Raw genomic sequence first — 18,160 nt, 5'->3', positions numbered from 1 at the left:
GTCTCTGGTCTCTGGTTACTGGTTACTGGTTACTGGTTTCTGGTTACTGGTTACTGGTTACTGGTTTCTGGTTACTGGTTTCTGGTTACTGGTTACTGGTTTCTGGTTTCTGGTTACTGGTTACTGGTTTCTGGTTGCTGGTTACTGGTTTCTGGTCTCCAGTTACTGGTCACTGGTTACTGGTTACTGGTTTCTGGTTACTGGTCACTGGTCTCTGGTTACTGGTTACTGGTCTGTGGTTACTGGTTTCTGGTCACTGGTTACTGGTCACTGGTTACTGGTTACTGGTTTCTGGTTACTGGTTACTGGTTTCTGGTTACTGGTTTCTGGTTACTGGTTTCTGGTCTCTGGTTACTGGTTACTGGTTTCTGGTTACTGGTTTCTGGTTACTGGTTTCTGGTTTCTGGTTTCTGGTTACTGGTTACTGGTTGCTGGTTACTGGTTTCTGGTCTCTGGTTACTGGTCTCTGGTCACTGGTCTCTGGTTACTGGTTACTGGTTTCGGGTTACTGGTTTCTGGTTACTGGTTTCTGGTCACTGGTCTCTGGTTACTGGTCTCTGGTTACTGGTTTCTGGTCACTGGTTACTGGTCACTGGTTACTGGTTACTGGTTACTGGTTTCTGGTTTCTGGTTACTGGTTTCTGGTTACTGGTTACTGGTTTCTGGTTACTGGTTACTGGTTTCTGGTCTCTGGTTACTGGTCTCTGGTCACTGGTCTCTGGTCACTGGTCTCTGGTTACTGGTTACTGGTCTCTGGTTACTGGTCACTGGTTACTGGTTACTGGTTACTGGTTACTGGTTTCTGGTTACTGGTTACTGGTTTCTGGTCTCTGGTTACTGGTCTCTGGTCTCTGGTTACTGGTTACTGGTTTCTGGTTACTGGTTTCTGGTTACTGGTTTCTGGTTACTGGTTACTGGTTTCTGGTTTCTTGTTACTGGTTACTGGTTTCTGGTTACTGGTTACTGGTTACTGGTTTCTGGTTACCGGTTACTGGTTACTGGTTTCTGGTCACTGGTCTCTGGTCTCTGGTTACTGGTTACTGGTTTCTGGTTTCTGGTTACTGGTCACTGGTTACTGGTTATTGGTTTCTGGTTTCTGGTTACTGGTTACTGGTTTCTGGTTTCTGGTTACTGGTTTCTGGTTTCTGGTTACTGGTTACTGGTTTCTGGTCACTGGTCTCTGGTTACTGGTTTCTGGTTACTGGTTACTGGTCTCTGGTTACTGGTCTCTGGTCACTGGTCTCTGGTCTCTGGTTACTGGTTTCTGGTTACTGGTTTCTGGTTACTGGTCTCTGGTTACTGGTTACTGGTTTCTGGTTACTGGTTACTGGTTTCTGGTTACTGGTTTCTGGTTACTGGTTTCTGGTTACTGGTTACTGGTTTCTGGTTACTGGTTATTGGTTTCTGGTCTCTAGTTACTGGTCTCTGGTCACTGGTTTCTGGTTACTGGTTACTGGTTTCGGGTTACTGGTTTCTGGTTACTGGTTTCTGGTCACTGGTCTCTGGTTACTGGTTACTGGTCTGTGGTTACTGGTTTCTGGTCACTGGTTACTGGTCACTGGTTTCTGGTCACTGGTTACTGGTCTCTGGTTACTGGTTATTGGTTTCTGGTCTCTAGTTACTGGTCTCTGGTCACTGGTTTCTGGTTACTGGTTTCGGGTTACTGGTTTCTGGTTACTGGTTTCTGGTCACTGGTCTCTGGTTACTGGTTACTGGTCTGTGGTTACTGGTTTCTGGTCACTGGTTACTGGTCACTGGTTTCTGGTCACTGGTTACTGGTCTCTGGTTACTGGTTATTGGTTTCTGGTCTCTAGTTACTGGTCTCTGGTCACTGGTTTCTGGTTACTGGTCACTGGTTTCTGGTTACTGGTTACTGGTTATTGGTTTCTGGTCTCTAGTTACTGGTCTCTGGTCACTGGTTTCTGGTTACTGGTTACTGGTTTCGGGTTACTGGTTTCTGGTTACTGGTTTCTGGTCACTGGTCACTGGTCTCTGGTTACTGGTTACTGGTCTGTGGTTACTGGTTTCTGGTCACTGGTTACTGGTCACTGGTTTCTGGTCTCTGGTCACTGGTTTCTGGTCTCTGGTTACTGGTTACTGGTTTTGGGTTACTGGTTTCTGGTCACTGGTCTCTGGTTTCTGGTTACTGGTTACTGGTTACTGGTTACTGGTTTCTGGTCTCTGGTTACTGGTCTCTGGTCACTGGTTTCTGGTCTCTGGTTACTGGTTACTGGTTTCTGGTCACTGGTTACTGGTTTCTGGTCTCTGGTTAATGGTTACTGGTCTCTGGTCACTGGTGTCTGGTCACTGGTTACTGGTTTCTGGTCACTGGTTACTGGTCTCTGGTCACTGGTTTCTGGTCACTGGTTGCTGGTCACTGGTTACTGGTCTCTGGTCACTGGTTTCTGGTCACTGGTTTCTGGTTACTGGTCTCTGGTTACTGGTTTCTGGTCACTGGTTACTGGTCACTGGTTACTGGTCTCTGGTCACTGGTTTCTGGTCACTGGTTACTGGTTTCTGGTCTCTGGTTACTGGTTACTGGTCTCTGGTCACTGGTTTCTGGTCTCTGGTTACTGGTTTTGGGTTACTGGTTTCTGGTTACTGGTTTCTGGTCACTGGTTTCTGGTTACTGGTTTCTGGTCACTGGTTTCTGGTCACTGGTTACTGGTTTCTGGTCACTGGTTTCTGGTCACTGGTTACTGGTCACTGGTTACTGGTTACTGGTTACTGGTTTCTGGTTACTGGTTACTGGTTTCTGGTTACTGGTTTCTGGTCACTGGTTACTGGTTTCTGGTTACTGGTTTCTCAGTCAGAAGCTGGTTGCAAACCAGCAGGTGTCAGTCAGTCATGGTGGATCTGGAATTTGGTTTGATGACCTCGATATGAGAAACTACAGACTGACAGGAGGAACCAAAGAGCCCAGTAAAGGTGAAGGCAAATCTTCTGAAGTCGGGATATATTTAATTTAATTTCACATAATTATCGCGGTAGAATTTGTTAAAACTTAATGAAATATATTTGTCCTATTTGATGTTTGTTGTGACGTATGCTCACAAACGAAGGAGGTAATTAGTCCGTTTTTTTTCGTTTATTGAATATTCAGAAACTACAGCAGGTGTGATGAGCCACAGCAAAGGTAAAAAAAAAAAGGTAAAACAACCCGAACAGATCATCAACTGAAAACATCTCCTACCTTTTTACTCTCGGTCTCTTGTCGTCTAAGCACACCCGTTGCCGTGGCAACCGCCTGCACCCCGCAAGCCGAGCAAAGATTAGGCTACATTAAAAACACAACATTCAGTCCGTTACATATCAGGTTTCCAGGCTTGATATTTATTTCTCGATTATTAATAAGCCTCTCATGAACACAGCGGTGGTTGAGTAGCTAATTTAAACTCCTGCTCTGCTCTCAGTCGGTCTTTGAGCCGCTTTTTTTGTTTTTTGTTAATGGAACCGAAACGCACAGAATTGAGCAACACCTTGTTGAAACAATAATTACTGAGAAGAATATATTCTCCACTCTGATTGGCTGCTGTTACTAATTTTAACTTGAATGTTCATTACATTTTTCATAGACTCCTGTGAAAATAATTTCTATTCCCATGACTTTTTTGTTCTCTGGGAAATTATTTTTGATGATAAATACAGAAACAAGCATAAAATCAAAACATCTACAATAGTGATAGTAATATTAATAATAAAATAATAGTCAGTGCAAAGTAGCCTGCAAATTCTTTGGTGGGGGCGGTGAGGGACCTGGATAAAGGCTTCATGCACTTTGTTTCCACAGGCACCACAGTAGAATCAAGTGTAACCTGTTAAAAGGGATCTAAAGTTTTTATTACTATGTTATCAATTTTCTACTGCCAAGTCAACAACCACAGGAAAACAAAGTATAAGAAACTTAACCTTCTAATAACATTTGATAAATATTCATTGGAGAAATGAGAAGTTAATGAGCTAATATATATATATATATATATATATATATATATATATATATATATATATATATATATATATATATATATATATATATATATATATATATATATATATATATATATATATCAGCTATCTATAGATAGAAAGCTCATCACATTTCTCAAATGAAACGTTAATATCTATATCTATATCTATATATCTAAAACAGCGTCTTCCTCCTCATGTCTTGATCGTAGCAGGAGTTTAACTTCTCAGGACGTGGTGGAGCAGCGGGTGTTTGGCATAACTGTTAAGTTTGGGACTTTTGGCCAGTGGCGCAAAAAGTGGGTATGCAGCGCATGCAACGCATAGGGGCGCAGCACCAGAGGGGGCGCCAAAACCCCGTCTGGAGGGGGTCGCGCGCCGATGATGTTTTCCCATACACTTCAGCGCGCCTGACGCTCCTTCACCTCGCGCACATAACGAGGTAATATATATAGAGAGAGACAGAGAGAGCGAGATATTAGATATTAGTTTTTATTTTGTATTAGTTTCTCAGCATATATTATTTTCTTTTTTCAAATGCAGCGGCTGGAAACCTATTTTGAACAGCTCAAACATGGACCGGATGTGCGCTTTTATTGTGAAATCAGCACGTAAATGGGTGTACCATAATGTCTTGAGCTACCGCGCACTTGTATATTGTGTGCTGGGCCGGCTGGACGCTGAGCCGGCTAGCTTTACCGCGGTACCGGGACGCTCCGTCTTGCTTCTGGGTTTTCCTGGCTATTTTTCCGGCCAGCGAACCATTCCGCCACCTAGTGGTCCTTTTTCAGACCACTTAGTCTTCTGTACCGCTCAAAAACGCACAATATGTCTAGAAATATTTTTAGGATATTATAAGGAAGTGCTGAGATATTCCGTTTTCCAGCGAATTAACGTATTTGCCACTTCGGCACATTGAGAAAAGTTCAGAGGACAAAAACACTAGACTCCGAGGAAAACTCAGATGTCCCATATTTTACTAGCATGTAAACGCACCATCTACACACAAATCTTGGAGATTCCCCGAAGCGTGAAATGAGTCTCAAAAATAGTTGTGCTCTCGTAACCGGGTTTGTGTGTAAATGCAGTTGTGTGTGTGTGTGTGTGTGTACCAGGGGATTTGTGTGTATTTTTCAACATGTATAGGCGTAGGAGAAGGTTTATTTTATTTTAAAAGTTTTACAAATCTAGCATTACACACAGATATTTTTAAACATCTTTTTACACACGCACAAATCCTCTTACGCACGCACAGATATTTTGAGACTATTTTCACTGCATAAGTATATTACAAAGCACAGCCGTTCATAATTTATTATTTAGCAATATCAATACATATTTACATAACTATGCAAACACAAATAATTATTAATACTGAATAATATATATATATATATATATATAATGTTTTTCAGCCAACGAGTTCTAGCTTCAGAGATTCAGCAGCTGAGATTGAGTCCAAAATCCATCCGATGTGAGATTCATCCGCTGCAGTGAATCCATCTCTCTTTATATATATCTCTCTCTTCTTCCTCACATTAGGAAACTTTCAAAACAAAAACGGAAGATTTGGGATGTATCTTACTAGTGAAAGAATTACATATAAATAATAGTCTTTACCACCTTTGTAAACTTTGCTGGTGAATGTTATAACACATAAGTTTTATAATTTATATTGTTTCATTTCTAATATAAGCTCTTGAGTCACATAATCTAAGTAAATGTTAGAGAATAATTAATTTTTTTTAGATTTACAGAATCTCAGTTATCCTTCATAGCGGCTGAACCTGTATTACTCCAAGCACTGTAGCTAATATTAGCTGGTATCTCGCCGGTGGACATAAATACAGTAAAGTAATATTCTAATCACAAAATATACACAATAATATGTCCATCTTATTTGTGAAATGTCTGTGGAGCCTCACATCAATAGTCCATCAATCAGAACAACAACATCTGTTTGAGCTGAGGCATCTTCTGCTGTTTTGGTTGAACAAAGTAGGAGGGTATACCGCTCCAAGATGGCCGCCGTATTTCCTGCGCCGGAGCAGCCAATGCGGGGTCTACTCTTATATTATGTCTATGATGTATACTATATGTGTAAAATGGTTGGGGTCACACTGCCACCCACTGGGGATCTGGCAAAACAACGCCATCTGTCGAGGGCAACAAGAATCGCCTCGGTCATGGAATGTTCTCTCCTATTGGTGGACTGAGTGGGGAATTCACTCTTGTTCTCTTAGGTGTCTGCACAGAAAGTGCTCTTTTGACAGGGAAGTTGATGTGCAGCGACCAGGTGAGAGTGTCTGCTATGTGGACCCTGCGGTGCGTGACAATCTCCACAGCAGTGCTCTGGATGTTGAACAGGATGTCCACAAGCCGTTTCCTCCTGAAGTCGATCACCAGTTCTTTGGCTTTTCCCACATTCCGAAGCAAGTTGCTGTTGCACCATTATACAAAACGTTTGACCTCCTTTGAAGAGAAGGGGGAAGGATGGAGGTGATGTGACCTTTGACCAGAATTTCATGACTTTCTGCATTTCAAGGGTTGATAGTGTATAAGTGCTACTTGTACACCATATTGACTCCTGTCCCCAAATAAGAGTCAAATATGTTTACAGATCTATGACCATTTTCCAAAAGAACTTGTAATATTAATGCCATGTTATCTTTAAGTTTGGTAATACAAGATAGTTTTGAACGACATAGTACCCATCGTCTGCCAACAACATTGTGTGTTTAACAGCAGTGAAGAAACTGTTAATGGTATGTTATGATGTAGACCAAAAAATGCACATGAATCATCATTAATTTCAAACATTGATTCAATAGAAAATCAACACATTTATACATGCAGATCCACATTCAGATGATGGTTGAATCAACATTAATATAATGCCAGTTATGGTTGAAACCTCAACGTTGATTCAACATGCAAGTCACTGACCACTTCAGTATTGCTTTGATGTCAGGCTTAATGTTTCTACCCAACTTTGATTCACTCAGTTTCTATCTGGGTTGCTTTTGTTCTAACTGACCGTTGCAAACTTGTTGAGAGGTTTAATTCTATTTTAGGTCGAGTATCTCTTCTTGTTTAATCTATTATAAAATGTTCTTATGGCACATTCCCCGTCTAGCCTTGTGACCTCTGTGGATGTTGTTACTAAAAACAGAAAGCTGGTGTCTATAGTAACAACTATTCAAGAGAAAGCACAAAACAAATCTAAAACAAAGTGATAAATGCAATCATTTCAAACAGGAAGAGGATCAAAAATGGCATAATGAGGAAACTGAAACACTAAAGTTTATTTAGAGAAATAAGACTACATAAGAATGAAATAAAGGAATTCAATTATGTTTTACAAGAAGCCTAAAGAAAATATATCAAGAATTGAAGTTTTAAAAGCCGCTGGATTTTGATTACAAACCATCCTCTCATCAACAAAGATGGTCCAAATGCAAAAAACTAAGCTTTACCTTTAAGCCTGAGAAGGCTAATAGATGGGAAACACATTTCATTACAAAACTAACATTAAACTGATAATCCATCGGTCAGGAGGGCTGCTGGTGCCTCTCCAGCTAACGTTCCGGGCGAGAGGCGGGGTCATCCTGGACAGGTCACCAGTCTGTCGCAGGGCAACACACACACACACACACACACACACACACACACACACACACACACACACACACAGTTATTCTAGTTCATTTTTCTACAAATGATCAGTGATTCTAGTATAAGTCCAGGGTCAAGAATGGACCAACACAGCAAGAGAAGCATCAGTCCTTTCACAGCTGCTCAAAGTGATCATTTGGGGCAAACATCACTACATTACTTCTTAGACCTTTACTTGAGGCTGATTAGGGAAGAAAGACACTTTCTTAAAAATAGAATTTGACATCAGGTTATCTTAAGGGAAGAAAAATTGGCTACACTGCAGATTCACACCTTAAAAATGAAGTAGAGGCATTGACAGTGACCAGGCCCCTCCAAACTATATATGCAGTCTTTATGCTGCTCCACTTGCAACTGATTTTGAGTCTGAGGCTTGAAATGGGCTGACAGAGTTTGTCTCCATGGCCAGGTAAACAAAAATCACAAATGTGGCCAAAATAGCGAACAGGGCCAGCTTTTTCCATAAAGTCATGCTGCGCCGCACTGTTCTGGTTGGACCTGCAGATGGAGCTGTAGCAGAAAGCTTGGAGGAGGAGGAACTAGAGGAGCTAGAGGATGTGAAGGAGGTGGAGGGATTCAAACTGGACATTCTGTTGACTGCATGGCTCCCTGTGTAGGAGTAGCTGCTGGTCTTTGTGGTTTTTGGAGACAGACAGGAATTCTCATCACTCCATAAGTCACTGGAGATTAGCGGGCGTCCAGCTGCTCCTCGGATGGGCTTTCGGCAGCTAGCGCTGTGAAAAATAGAGTTCAGAATCAAGTTTCTCATAAACAACATGAATCAGGCCTAATAGAGTTTTGCTTAGAGCTACATTACAATTCTCACCACTTAAAGGTGCAACTAAGATTACACCGTTATCAAGAAGAATTAGATCAGCTGACATCTGATAAAAGAATCATACTAGTAAAATGAAAATCAATAAAATATTAACCTCTGACTGCTTTGCCGTTATTGGTTCAAAGTCCCAAAACTAAAATAAATGTGTAAAGGGAACTGGGTCTATGTGCCTCACTTTAGCACATGTGTAACAGAGCAGAGAGGCAAAGATGAAGACCTGAGGAAACAGCTTTTCTTTCACTAAACTGTTGTGCTGATGTTTCCTAGCTAGTCCTGCTCAGAGGGGCGACGACAGGAGGCTTAGACAGAAATGGCCCCAAATCTCACAGACATGCAGCTTTCAGTTCATAACCAAGTCAAGTAGCTTATTTGTACATTTCAGCAACAGGCCAATTCAAAGTGCTCAACACAGTCAGTGTATCCAGGTAAACTAATATCTCATTGAAAAGTGAATATACTTCATTAACAATAATGAAATCATAAACCTCATACAGATGTTCAATCATCAATCAAACCACACAGACACATATAAGGCCCATCATAAACAAAAACAGACAGAATAACAACAAAAAGACAAATACAATTTTCATCCACTGCCATATAAACTAAAGCGCCAGCGATTCCACAAACTAGAGAAGAACCTCACTGAGCTCTGAACAGGATTGGTCCAAATGATGCCGTTTACAGATCAGGTTAACCTATACTGTACATAAGGTTTCCAAACGCAGCAGCACAGGTTGGTACACTGTCATTTACAATCATCTGACTGACACAACCCCATCAGCAGGATCCTCATGCCATCATTGTACCAGACCTGGACATTATGGAAGCTGCTTTTCCTGGAATGCCGCCACAGCTGGCCAGTAAACATTGGAGTACAATATGCTTTAAAAAGTGCAGTTTTGACATGGAGGGAGCATATAGAGAACTTTCAAAGAAGCATATTAGCTTGTGTGCATATTGCATACAACTCTGCCTGTAAATGTATCCATCAGCAGACAGGTCATCGGTGATGCAATGTCACAAATATTTCATCTCATCACTGACTTGCAGGATGCTGCCAGAGTGAAGTCAAGGAAAGATAATTTAGCTTCTACCCATGCATAATGCTGCATTATGGATACACTGTGTGCTGGAAGACGTTGGAAATGGGAGAATCAAAAGGGAAGGTCTTCTGCCCCATCATGATGACTGACTTAATGGTCGACTCAGACTCCCTAGTGCTTTGCTCTTGGATCTGTGTTGGTGAGACACATAGATCCATTACATCCCAGTACTCTTTTCTTTGTAGTTGCTATTTAAATAACACTGATATGGTGTATGCAAGTGAGTTAGCTTAATATTAATTAAGTACTTGGCGTTGACTATTTATGGTTGAATGTGTGCCTGTAGAGGGCAGAACTTCAGGCTGGACCTGGTGTGTAAACATGGAGGGGGAACTGCTGTCTGGGGTGCATGCACACAGTTTGATAGGTCCGGAGTTATTTGGGTGTTGGTCCCTTTCAGTTTTTGGAAGTATAGACACAAAGCATAGATAATATGAAATGTTTTAGAAAAGGACACCTCTGGTTACCTGATTCCTGTTGGACGGTTTATATCATCAGGAAAAAGCTCCTTCAGAACTTCTTTCTCCAATTTTAGCGTCTGATCATTGGCAGTGATTTTCTCAACCTGCACAGAGAGAAAGAGCTAAATTAATTTGAACAGTGAATGTCAGCAGGTTTCGTCACACTGGCACACAGCAGAGTTCTAACAATATACTAATATCATGGTTTGGTACATATCCCTGCTTTAAAGTCATGGCTAGATAAACTTTATGTATCCTGTAATTAAGAAAAATAAAAAAAGTATTAATTTATTTTTACTTTGACAGCAATAAAATAATGTTTTTTAATTTCTGAAATCCATTTCCTTTTATCGCCTTCTCAAACTCCCAGTTGGTTGTAGCAGACGGCCGTTTGTATTGTGCCAGATTCTGGTTCTGCTGGAGGTTTCTTCATTTTAAAGAGCTGTTTTCCTCTCCACTGTCTCTACATGCGTTTTTGGTTTGAGGGATTGTTGTAAAGTCAACCACACAGTGCAAGTGGTCGTCACTACATGCTGGTCCAGGGTTAGTGAATGCTGCAGGTTAATGATTCCATGCTCTACACGGTTTCATTAGAAACTTTTTAATCTTCTTTCAAAACTGAACTGAGCTTCATGCACTGTTTGATAACTAGGACCAGTTGGGATGCATCTAAATTTAAATGATTTTTTTAGACATATACACTGTCATTCAGTTGCACATTTATAAGGAACATATTGAGCAAAATTTCTTTGCACCTCAAATAATAATAAAATAAACAAGTAATGATAAAAAGTATCAATATAAACATATACAATAAAAAGATTAATGGGAGTTTAGTAGTCTTATTGCATTAGGTATGAAGCTGCTGTGGAACCTGGTTCTGTGTTTGAAGCTGCTGAAACGTTTCCCAGAGGACAGCAGGGAGAACAAACTATGGTGAGGATGGAAGGGTCTTTGTGATTGGCTGAGCCCTCGGCAGTCAAGGATGGAAGGAAGCTCAGTACCAATGATTTTCTCAGCTGTCCTCATCACTCTCTCCATGTGTTATATGCTCCAAACCAGTGTTTCCCAACCCTGGTCCTCAAGGCTCACTGCCCTGCATGTTTTAGGTATTTCCTTGCTTCAGTCCAGTTGATTTCAATCGATGACTGATTAACAGGTGTTTGCTGAACTGCAATCAGTTGAATTAGGCACATTAAAGCAGGGAAACCAATAAAACACGTAGGACAGTGATCCTTGAGGACCAGGGTTGGGAAACACTGCTTCAAACCATACCGAGATGCTGATGGTCTTTATTGTCTCTCTGTAGAAAGGTGAGTATGAGAGGAGGAAGGTTTGATCTTCTCATCTGATGTAAAAAGTGCAGACATTGCTGAGCTTTCTTCACCAAACCAGAGGTTTGGTCAAAGTGTCCTGGTCCCTGCGGCATCAAGCGAGGATGTGTGACTTTGTTGATTTTTCCTGAACATCAACAAAACAAAATAAAAAAATGTTGTTGACACATTGACCACATGTGTTGTGGTCATCTAACACAAAGGTGGTCATTGTGTTAGATTGCTTGCATCACACCAGACGTTTCACTTCCTCTCTGTTGTGTCCCTGATGAGACGCACCGCTACAGAATCATCCACATACTCAACAATGTGATTCATATTGAATCTAGCATAACAGTCATAGGCCATCAGAGTGAAGAGCAGTGGGCTCAGTACACAGCCCTGGGGGGAACCAGTGCTGAGGCATACAACCCTTGAGGTAAAAATACCAACCCTCACAGGACAGGACAGGACAGGACAGGACAGGACAGGACAGGACAGGACAGGACAGGACAGGACTGCCTGTCTGGAAATGTGATCCTGTTCCACCAAAAATGGAAACATAATAGATATAAAGCTTTGTTCTCAGACAAGTGGTTAGATGTATTGTATGTGGTCTGAATTAAAGGAGCCATATTATATCACATTTATTTATGAGTTTTATATCATGTTACAATGTCTTTTCTCATCAAAAACAAACATGGACTGTTGCTTTGATTCTTTCATACACGTTTGAGAAATCCTTGATCCAGTGGTTGCTAACACATTGATCTCATAAAGCACCAGCTGTTTCCACAAACCTCTTCCTTGAAGCTACAGTCTTCAGCCAAGCTTCCACCTCACCGTCTCCCTCACTGAGCTCCTGAAGACTAGCAGCAGCAGAAATTAAACACCTATTTGAACTCAGTCTGCTGAGCTCATCATAGGAACTACTTCTCAATACAACGCTCCAAGAACGATTGTAAACAGCATAATGTAGGAGCATTGTTGGGATGGCAGGCTGAAGGCAGAGCATCAGAAAGAGTCCAGGTGCTTCTTAAAGAGACAGAACCTTATTTCAAGGCGTCAAACCACAAAGTCAAATTTCTTCCAAGTCATGTTTGATATATACAGCATTTTTATAACAGGAGAAAGTAACAGTGTCTTGATTGCGTTATAAAATGAAAATACACAATACTGCCACTTTAAAACAATGTAAAATCAAAAAAGAATTACAGAAAGGTCCTGATGCCGCCACATGTAGCCTGCAGAAACAACCAGCTCCTACTCCACAGCTAAGGTCACATTAATAGAGATAGACAAAGATTTTCATTTGCCCATAATTCCTCAAGGTCTCAACCCAGTAGCTCTTCTACTCACTCACTGAGTGAGTAGAAGAGCCGTTAGCCCTTCACCTGTGAGATACAACTTCACCTTGCTGTTCCATCTCCACAGGTTATTTTCCTTCAAATCAATGAGTAAAGCTTGAACACAGGAAATGTACGGAATCTCTAAGACAGCAAGGACAGAGAGAAGAAAAGAAAACTGGTGTGTGAGTACTGTGTAAGAGCATGGCAGGAGTTAATTCACATTGTGTGTTTTCATCAAGTCAGTAACCCTACAGGTTACATTGAGCTGGGTGTGGCTGATCTCCAGCTTAAAAGAAGAAAAGATTTGCTTCCTTTGGCAGAGTCAAAGGAACCTAATGAAAAGCAGCTGCTGTTTCCTTTCCGTCTGCTGCACTCACTGCCCATCAGCCTCACAGCGATGAAGAGCATTTTCAGTTCAACGATCATTACTATATGGGAATAAATCAGAGAAAACTCCTGCTGACTGGAGGCAGATGCGTTGCTTGTCTGCTGTCAGGAGTTTCTATGTTTGATGGCTTATTGAAGGTTTTAGTGACATAAATCTAAAACTATACAGATGATCTCAAAGGTCTCCACACCCTGTGGAAAGCAAGCTATGGAAACCATCCTTGATAATGTCAAAGCATTTTAAGTATACGGCTTTTTATGCAATATAAACACGCTTAATGGTTAAGATTTCATAATATCTACCATTACATGCGAGCCTCTATGTGAACTGCAAACAAGGTAAAAGTGCATGGGGAAATTTTTCTGCCATAAGTCAAGAGCACACAGTCTGAAAGCAGGACTTCACGTCTTTGTTCTCTAAACTTGTAATGCTTGTACTCAAAACTTTTGCTCTCTTTCAAATATTCATTGCTTTCTCAAACCTCTTCCTTGCGCTCAAAACTTGTCTCTGCCCAGTCAAATCTCCGCTTGCAAATTATTTTCTGCTCGCAACCAAAGCAAAAAAGTGCCACCACCTGGCAATGCTTAGAAGAGGGCACAATATCATCACATGTAGTGAGTGTGCCAAGTACACATGGATGGTAATGATGGAGAATATTTGACGATTTTATAGCCGTTATCTTCCTGCTCATCATGGTGCGCCATGGTTGTCGTTTTCCTTCCCGCTTGCATATATCAGGACTCAGAATCGTGACGTTTGTTGAGTACGAATGACGTTCAGGTTGGAATGCAACCTGGCCATACAGACACAGGTCACATTTGAAAAGATCAGAAACATATCAGATTTAGGAACACATTTTCAAGTGGCCTGAGTAGCATTTGTCAAAGTTGGGTCTGTGTTGTGATGTAAGACTGTCATGAAAAGATCAGATACAGGTTGAATAAAAGCAAACAAATCATTTTATTCTGATTTGGGTCACTTCAGGCTGCAGTATGAATGTAACCTAAGACACCAGTCAACAGCGCTGCAGAAAGCAGCACTATTGAGTAATCACAGGTCTTCCCTGGTTCGGTTTAGTACAGTAAGATTTCTTAACCATTTTCTTACCGATTGGTTCTGGCTGCTGCAGCTGCTGGTATGACTGCTAGCTGGGGACTTCCCTCTGCTCCTCACTTGTGTCTCCACCACTGGAACTAGTTCAGGTTCAATCACAGGTTCTGGTACTGCCACCGCTACTGCAATACACAATAAAGTCCATTACAACTGTCCCACAACAGCCAGCACATGTGTCCCTCCTTTGAGACAGACAAAAGATTTAGGTCTGTGTCAGTCTTCCACAGGCCCAATTTGATTTGATTTATATTATTTGACTTCTAAAGGCAGACTCAGTCTGACTGTACAGAACCACTAGACATGACTCGAGGTATAACAAACTCAATTGTCACCGTTACTGTGATTATGAATGTTTTGTTCTTTGGATTTTGAAGTATTGCTCCAACTAGGAACATCCCAATTGGGTTTTTTGTCTCTTCAGTCCGAATCCTTTGATTTTGAGTGTCGGTCAATACAGAGTCCTGATTTGATTATTCAAAATTACCTTTAGAAAATTAGGAAGCGCGAAGAAAGAGATACAGTAGGTTCTTTATTTTTTGTTTCATTCTTTGCATACTCTTGAAATACGATCCCATGTGTTCCTGCCTCCCACTTCCAACAGTACTACTGATATATACCGTTACATTCCCATTTGTGTTGAGAATAAATATTCATATACACTCCTGATCAAAATCTTAAGACCAGTCAAAAAATTGCAATTTTTTTTTTGCATTTTGCACTATTGGATCTTAAGAAGGTTCTAAGTAGAGCTTCACAATGTTAAAGGAAAAAAAATCGGTGCAAGAGACGAGAACTTTTGAGCAGGGAATTTTCTGAAAACTGCATTTACACTCAAACATGATTTTTTCAGCTGATCAAAAGTTTAAGACCATAGCTCAAAAAAACCCGAACCCCCCCCAAACAGAAATCAAAGTGTCAAAAAAAAGGACTCAGTAATGAGTAGCTCCACCATCTTGTTGATGACTTCAAACAATCGTCTAGGCTTGATGCCAGCGTTTCCAGGAGGCTAGTGGGATCGTTGCTCCAAGTGTTGAAGATGCTTCACGAATAGAGCATCCACTGTCTGGAACTGATGTCCATTTTTAAACTTCCCTTGCCATCCATCCCCAAATGTTCTCAATTGGGTTTAGTTCCGGGGAACATGCAGGATGGTCCAAAAGAGTGATGTTATTCTCTTGGAAGAACTCCTTTGTCAGGTGGGCATTGTGAACTGCAGCACTGTCCTGTTGAAAAACCCAATCATTACCACACAGACGAGGCTCTCAGTCATGAGGGATGGCCGCTGCAACATCTCCACATAGCCAGCTGCTGTTTGACGCCCCTGCACAACCTGAAGCTGTTCCATTGAAGGAAAATCACCCCAGATCATGATGGCGCCCCCACCACTGTGCCGTGTAGAAAACATCTCAGGTGGGATCTCCTTGTCATGCCAGTAACGTTGGAAGCCATCAGGACCATCAAGGTAATTTTTTTTCTCATCAGAGAAGACAACTTTCTTCCACCTTTCAACGTCCCATGTTTGGTGCATCCTTGCAAAGTTCAAAGGGGCAATTTTGTGGCGCTAAAGAAGACGTGGCCTTTGAAGACGTTTTTTGTTTCTGAAGTCCTTCTCTCTCTCGCAGATGCCGTCTGATGGTTGTTGGGCTGCAGTCAGCACCAGTAATGGCCTTCATTTGGGTAGAGGATCGTTCTGTGTCTTGACGGACAGCCAATCGGATCCTGCGGCTCAGAGCTGGTGACATTTTTTTGGGTCTACCACTTGACTTTTTTGTTCCTTAACCCTCAGGATCATTTAAAAAATGCAAAATGACCGTCTTACTGCGTCCAACCTCAGCAGCGATGGTACATTGTGAGAGGCCTTGTTTATGCAGCTCAACAATCCTACCACGTTCAAAGTCAGTGAGCTTTTTTGCTTTTGCTATCAGGAGGTCTTGACAGTGTAAAGACTTGACAGAAAATGACATGGAATCCAGATTTTTGCACAGCTTTTGGCTTTTAAACACTATGGTCTTAAACTTTTTATCAGCTGAAAAAAATCATGTTTGAGTGTAAATGCAGTTTTCAATTAATTCGCTGCTCAAAAGTTCTTGTCTCTTGCACTGATTTTTTTCCTTTAACATTGTGAAGCTCTACTTAGAACCTTCTTAAGATCCAATAGTGCAAAATGCAAATTCTTGCAATTTTTTTTTGCAAGAATTGCAAGATTTTGATCAGGAGTGTACATCCGATCCCTGATCGGGATATAATGCCCGATTCCAATCAAGTCTGAAACTACGTGATCAGGCCATATTTCCGGTCACATAGTCGGATCGAAACATCCTTAGATTCAACAAATCAATATGATTTTGTGCCTGCATAGAGATATTCTTTCTGAAAAAGGAAACCACTAGTATGGAGGACCAAAACAGACAAATAAAATGTATAAATAAAAGAAAAAAATGTATAAATAAAAGAATAAATATACAAATAAAGGACTAAATAAAAACATAAATCTATATTTAGTTTATCCTTTTCCTTACACACGAGTTTCCGTCAGGTAATGTATTTTCTTTTTCATTTCCCCCAAACATGCGTTTTTGTCAAGAAAAATTGATATTTTGCCTAGTCTTTTTGCTTCACCCTTTTCTGCTTGCTGTAGTCTTTTTCCGTTGACACTCCTGTCAAGTCATATTCAATATTTTAAATAATTTTAATGTTAAATAATCTAATGATTTCTTCAATAGCTTCCACATTGTGTGCCACATTGACTAGAAATCAGTGTGTAACCAATCGCAATCGACCGGTGGATTGGAGAAGGTTTTGAGTCGATCTCTGCCGTAAGTGACAAACTGAACGCCGTCCAGAGACTAAAACCAGCGCGTCCCATTCTGACCCGCTTATTCATACATATACTTTTGTCGTAGTACATTTTAAAATAGGGTAGTCTGTTTCATGTAAAAGCATGAATTACCACTTTTTTATATCAATTGGTCATAAGGCAAGGAATTTATTAACATTTGTTGAGGAGTGTTCAGTACGGAAATTTGTTGACAGTCCCTAAGTGAACCTCCGAGTGAGGAGGCGGGAGCTGGAGAACGGCTGGCCGAAATTAGCGTTCATAAATCAACCTTGAGCAAAACGCCGCTTTCTCGGCGGACATTGGAATATCCAACTCACAACTAACGTCACTGCAGTTGGTAACACATTACCAACCACTGGGAAAAAATTTGTTTTAGTCTGTGGCCTGTAAAGAATGCACCGAGCGAGCTGAACGCCCAACAACGTCTCAAGCAGTGACGTTGGTTCCAAAGCTCTATTGGCCAATAGTAGAGGAGCTGAACAGCTCTCCTCATTAACATATTGATGCAGCAGAAATACAGCAAACGGAAAAAGACCAAGCGGAAATACAGCAAGCAGAAAAGGGAGAAGCAAAAAAAGACAAAGCAAAATATCTATTTTTCTTGACAAAAACGCATGTTTAGGGGAAATGAAAAAGAAAATATATACATTACTTGACAAACTCGTGTAAGAAAAAGGAAAAACTAATACATTTATGCTTTTATTTCTTATTAAAATATATATTTATGCTTTTATTTATTCCTTTATTTATATATTTATTATTTTATTATGTCAGTTTTGGTCCTCCAAAAATATTTATGCTTTTATTTCTTATCACAATATACATTTATTATTTTATACATTTATTCTTTTGTTTCTTATTATGTCGGTTTTGGTCCTCCATATAGAAGGCCCTCAGAAGTGAGAACATGCAAATTTACATAAATGCTGTGATCCCTGATTCAGGTACAATGAGTTGATATGTTTATACCGTCCTCTGTGTCGCTGTAGATTTCAGGCTCAGAGTTGCCATTGTGGTTGACTTGTATTTCTGTGGGAAACGGCTGTGCAGGACCATCATCCAAGAACTTCTGCAGCTTCTTCTGATACAGTTCACGGGTTGAGTCTGGA

General features: G+C 40.8%; 1 protein-coding gene across 2 annotated transcripts in view; it reads right to left on the bottom strand.

Annotated features, from left to right (window-relative positions):
* Positions 1 to 7,254: 7,254 nt before the first annotated feature.
* Positions 7,255 to 18,160, bottom strand: part of tmpoa (thymopoietin a) — a 34,160-nt gene continuing 23,254 nt past the window's right edge. The window contains exons 3-6 of one of the 2 annotated variants that reach the window (XM_008401242.3): positions 18,021 to 18,155; positions 14,207 to 14,331; positions 10,056 to 10,153; positions 7,255 to 8,378 (exon numbers count right to left, since the gene is read on the bottom strand). In XM_008401242.3, coding sequence (XP_008399464.1) covers positions 7,979 to 8,378; positions 10,056 to 10,153; positions 14,207 to 14,331; positions 18,021 to 18,155 — 758 coding nt within the window. In that variant the 3' untranslated portion in view covers positions 7,255 to 7,978. Of the gene's footprint in view, positions 8,379 to 10,055; positions 10,154 to 14,206; positions 14,335 to 18,020; positions 18,156 to 18,160 lie in introns of both variants that reach the window. The other variant, XM_008401241.3, reaches the window with a different exon arrangement.

This window comes from Poecilia reticulata, chromosome 23 (genome assembly GCF_904066995.2).
Source record: "Poecilia reticulata chromosome 23, P_reticulata-male-v2, whole genome shotgun sequence".
In the NCBI taxonomy this organism is placed as follows: domain Eukaryota; kingdom Metazoa; phylum Chordata; class Actinopteri; order Cyprinodontiformes; family Poeciliidae; genus Poecilia; species Poecilia reticulata.
The sequence above is the reverse complement of the archived record's forward strand: the minus strand, read 5'-3'. Positions and strand labels throughout refer to the sequence as shown.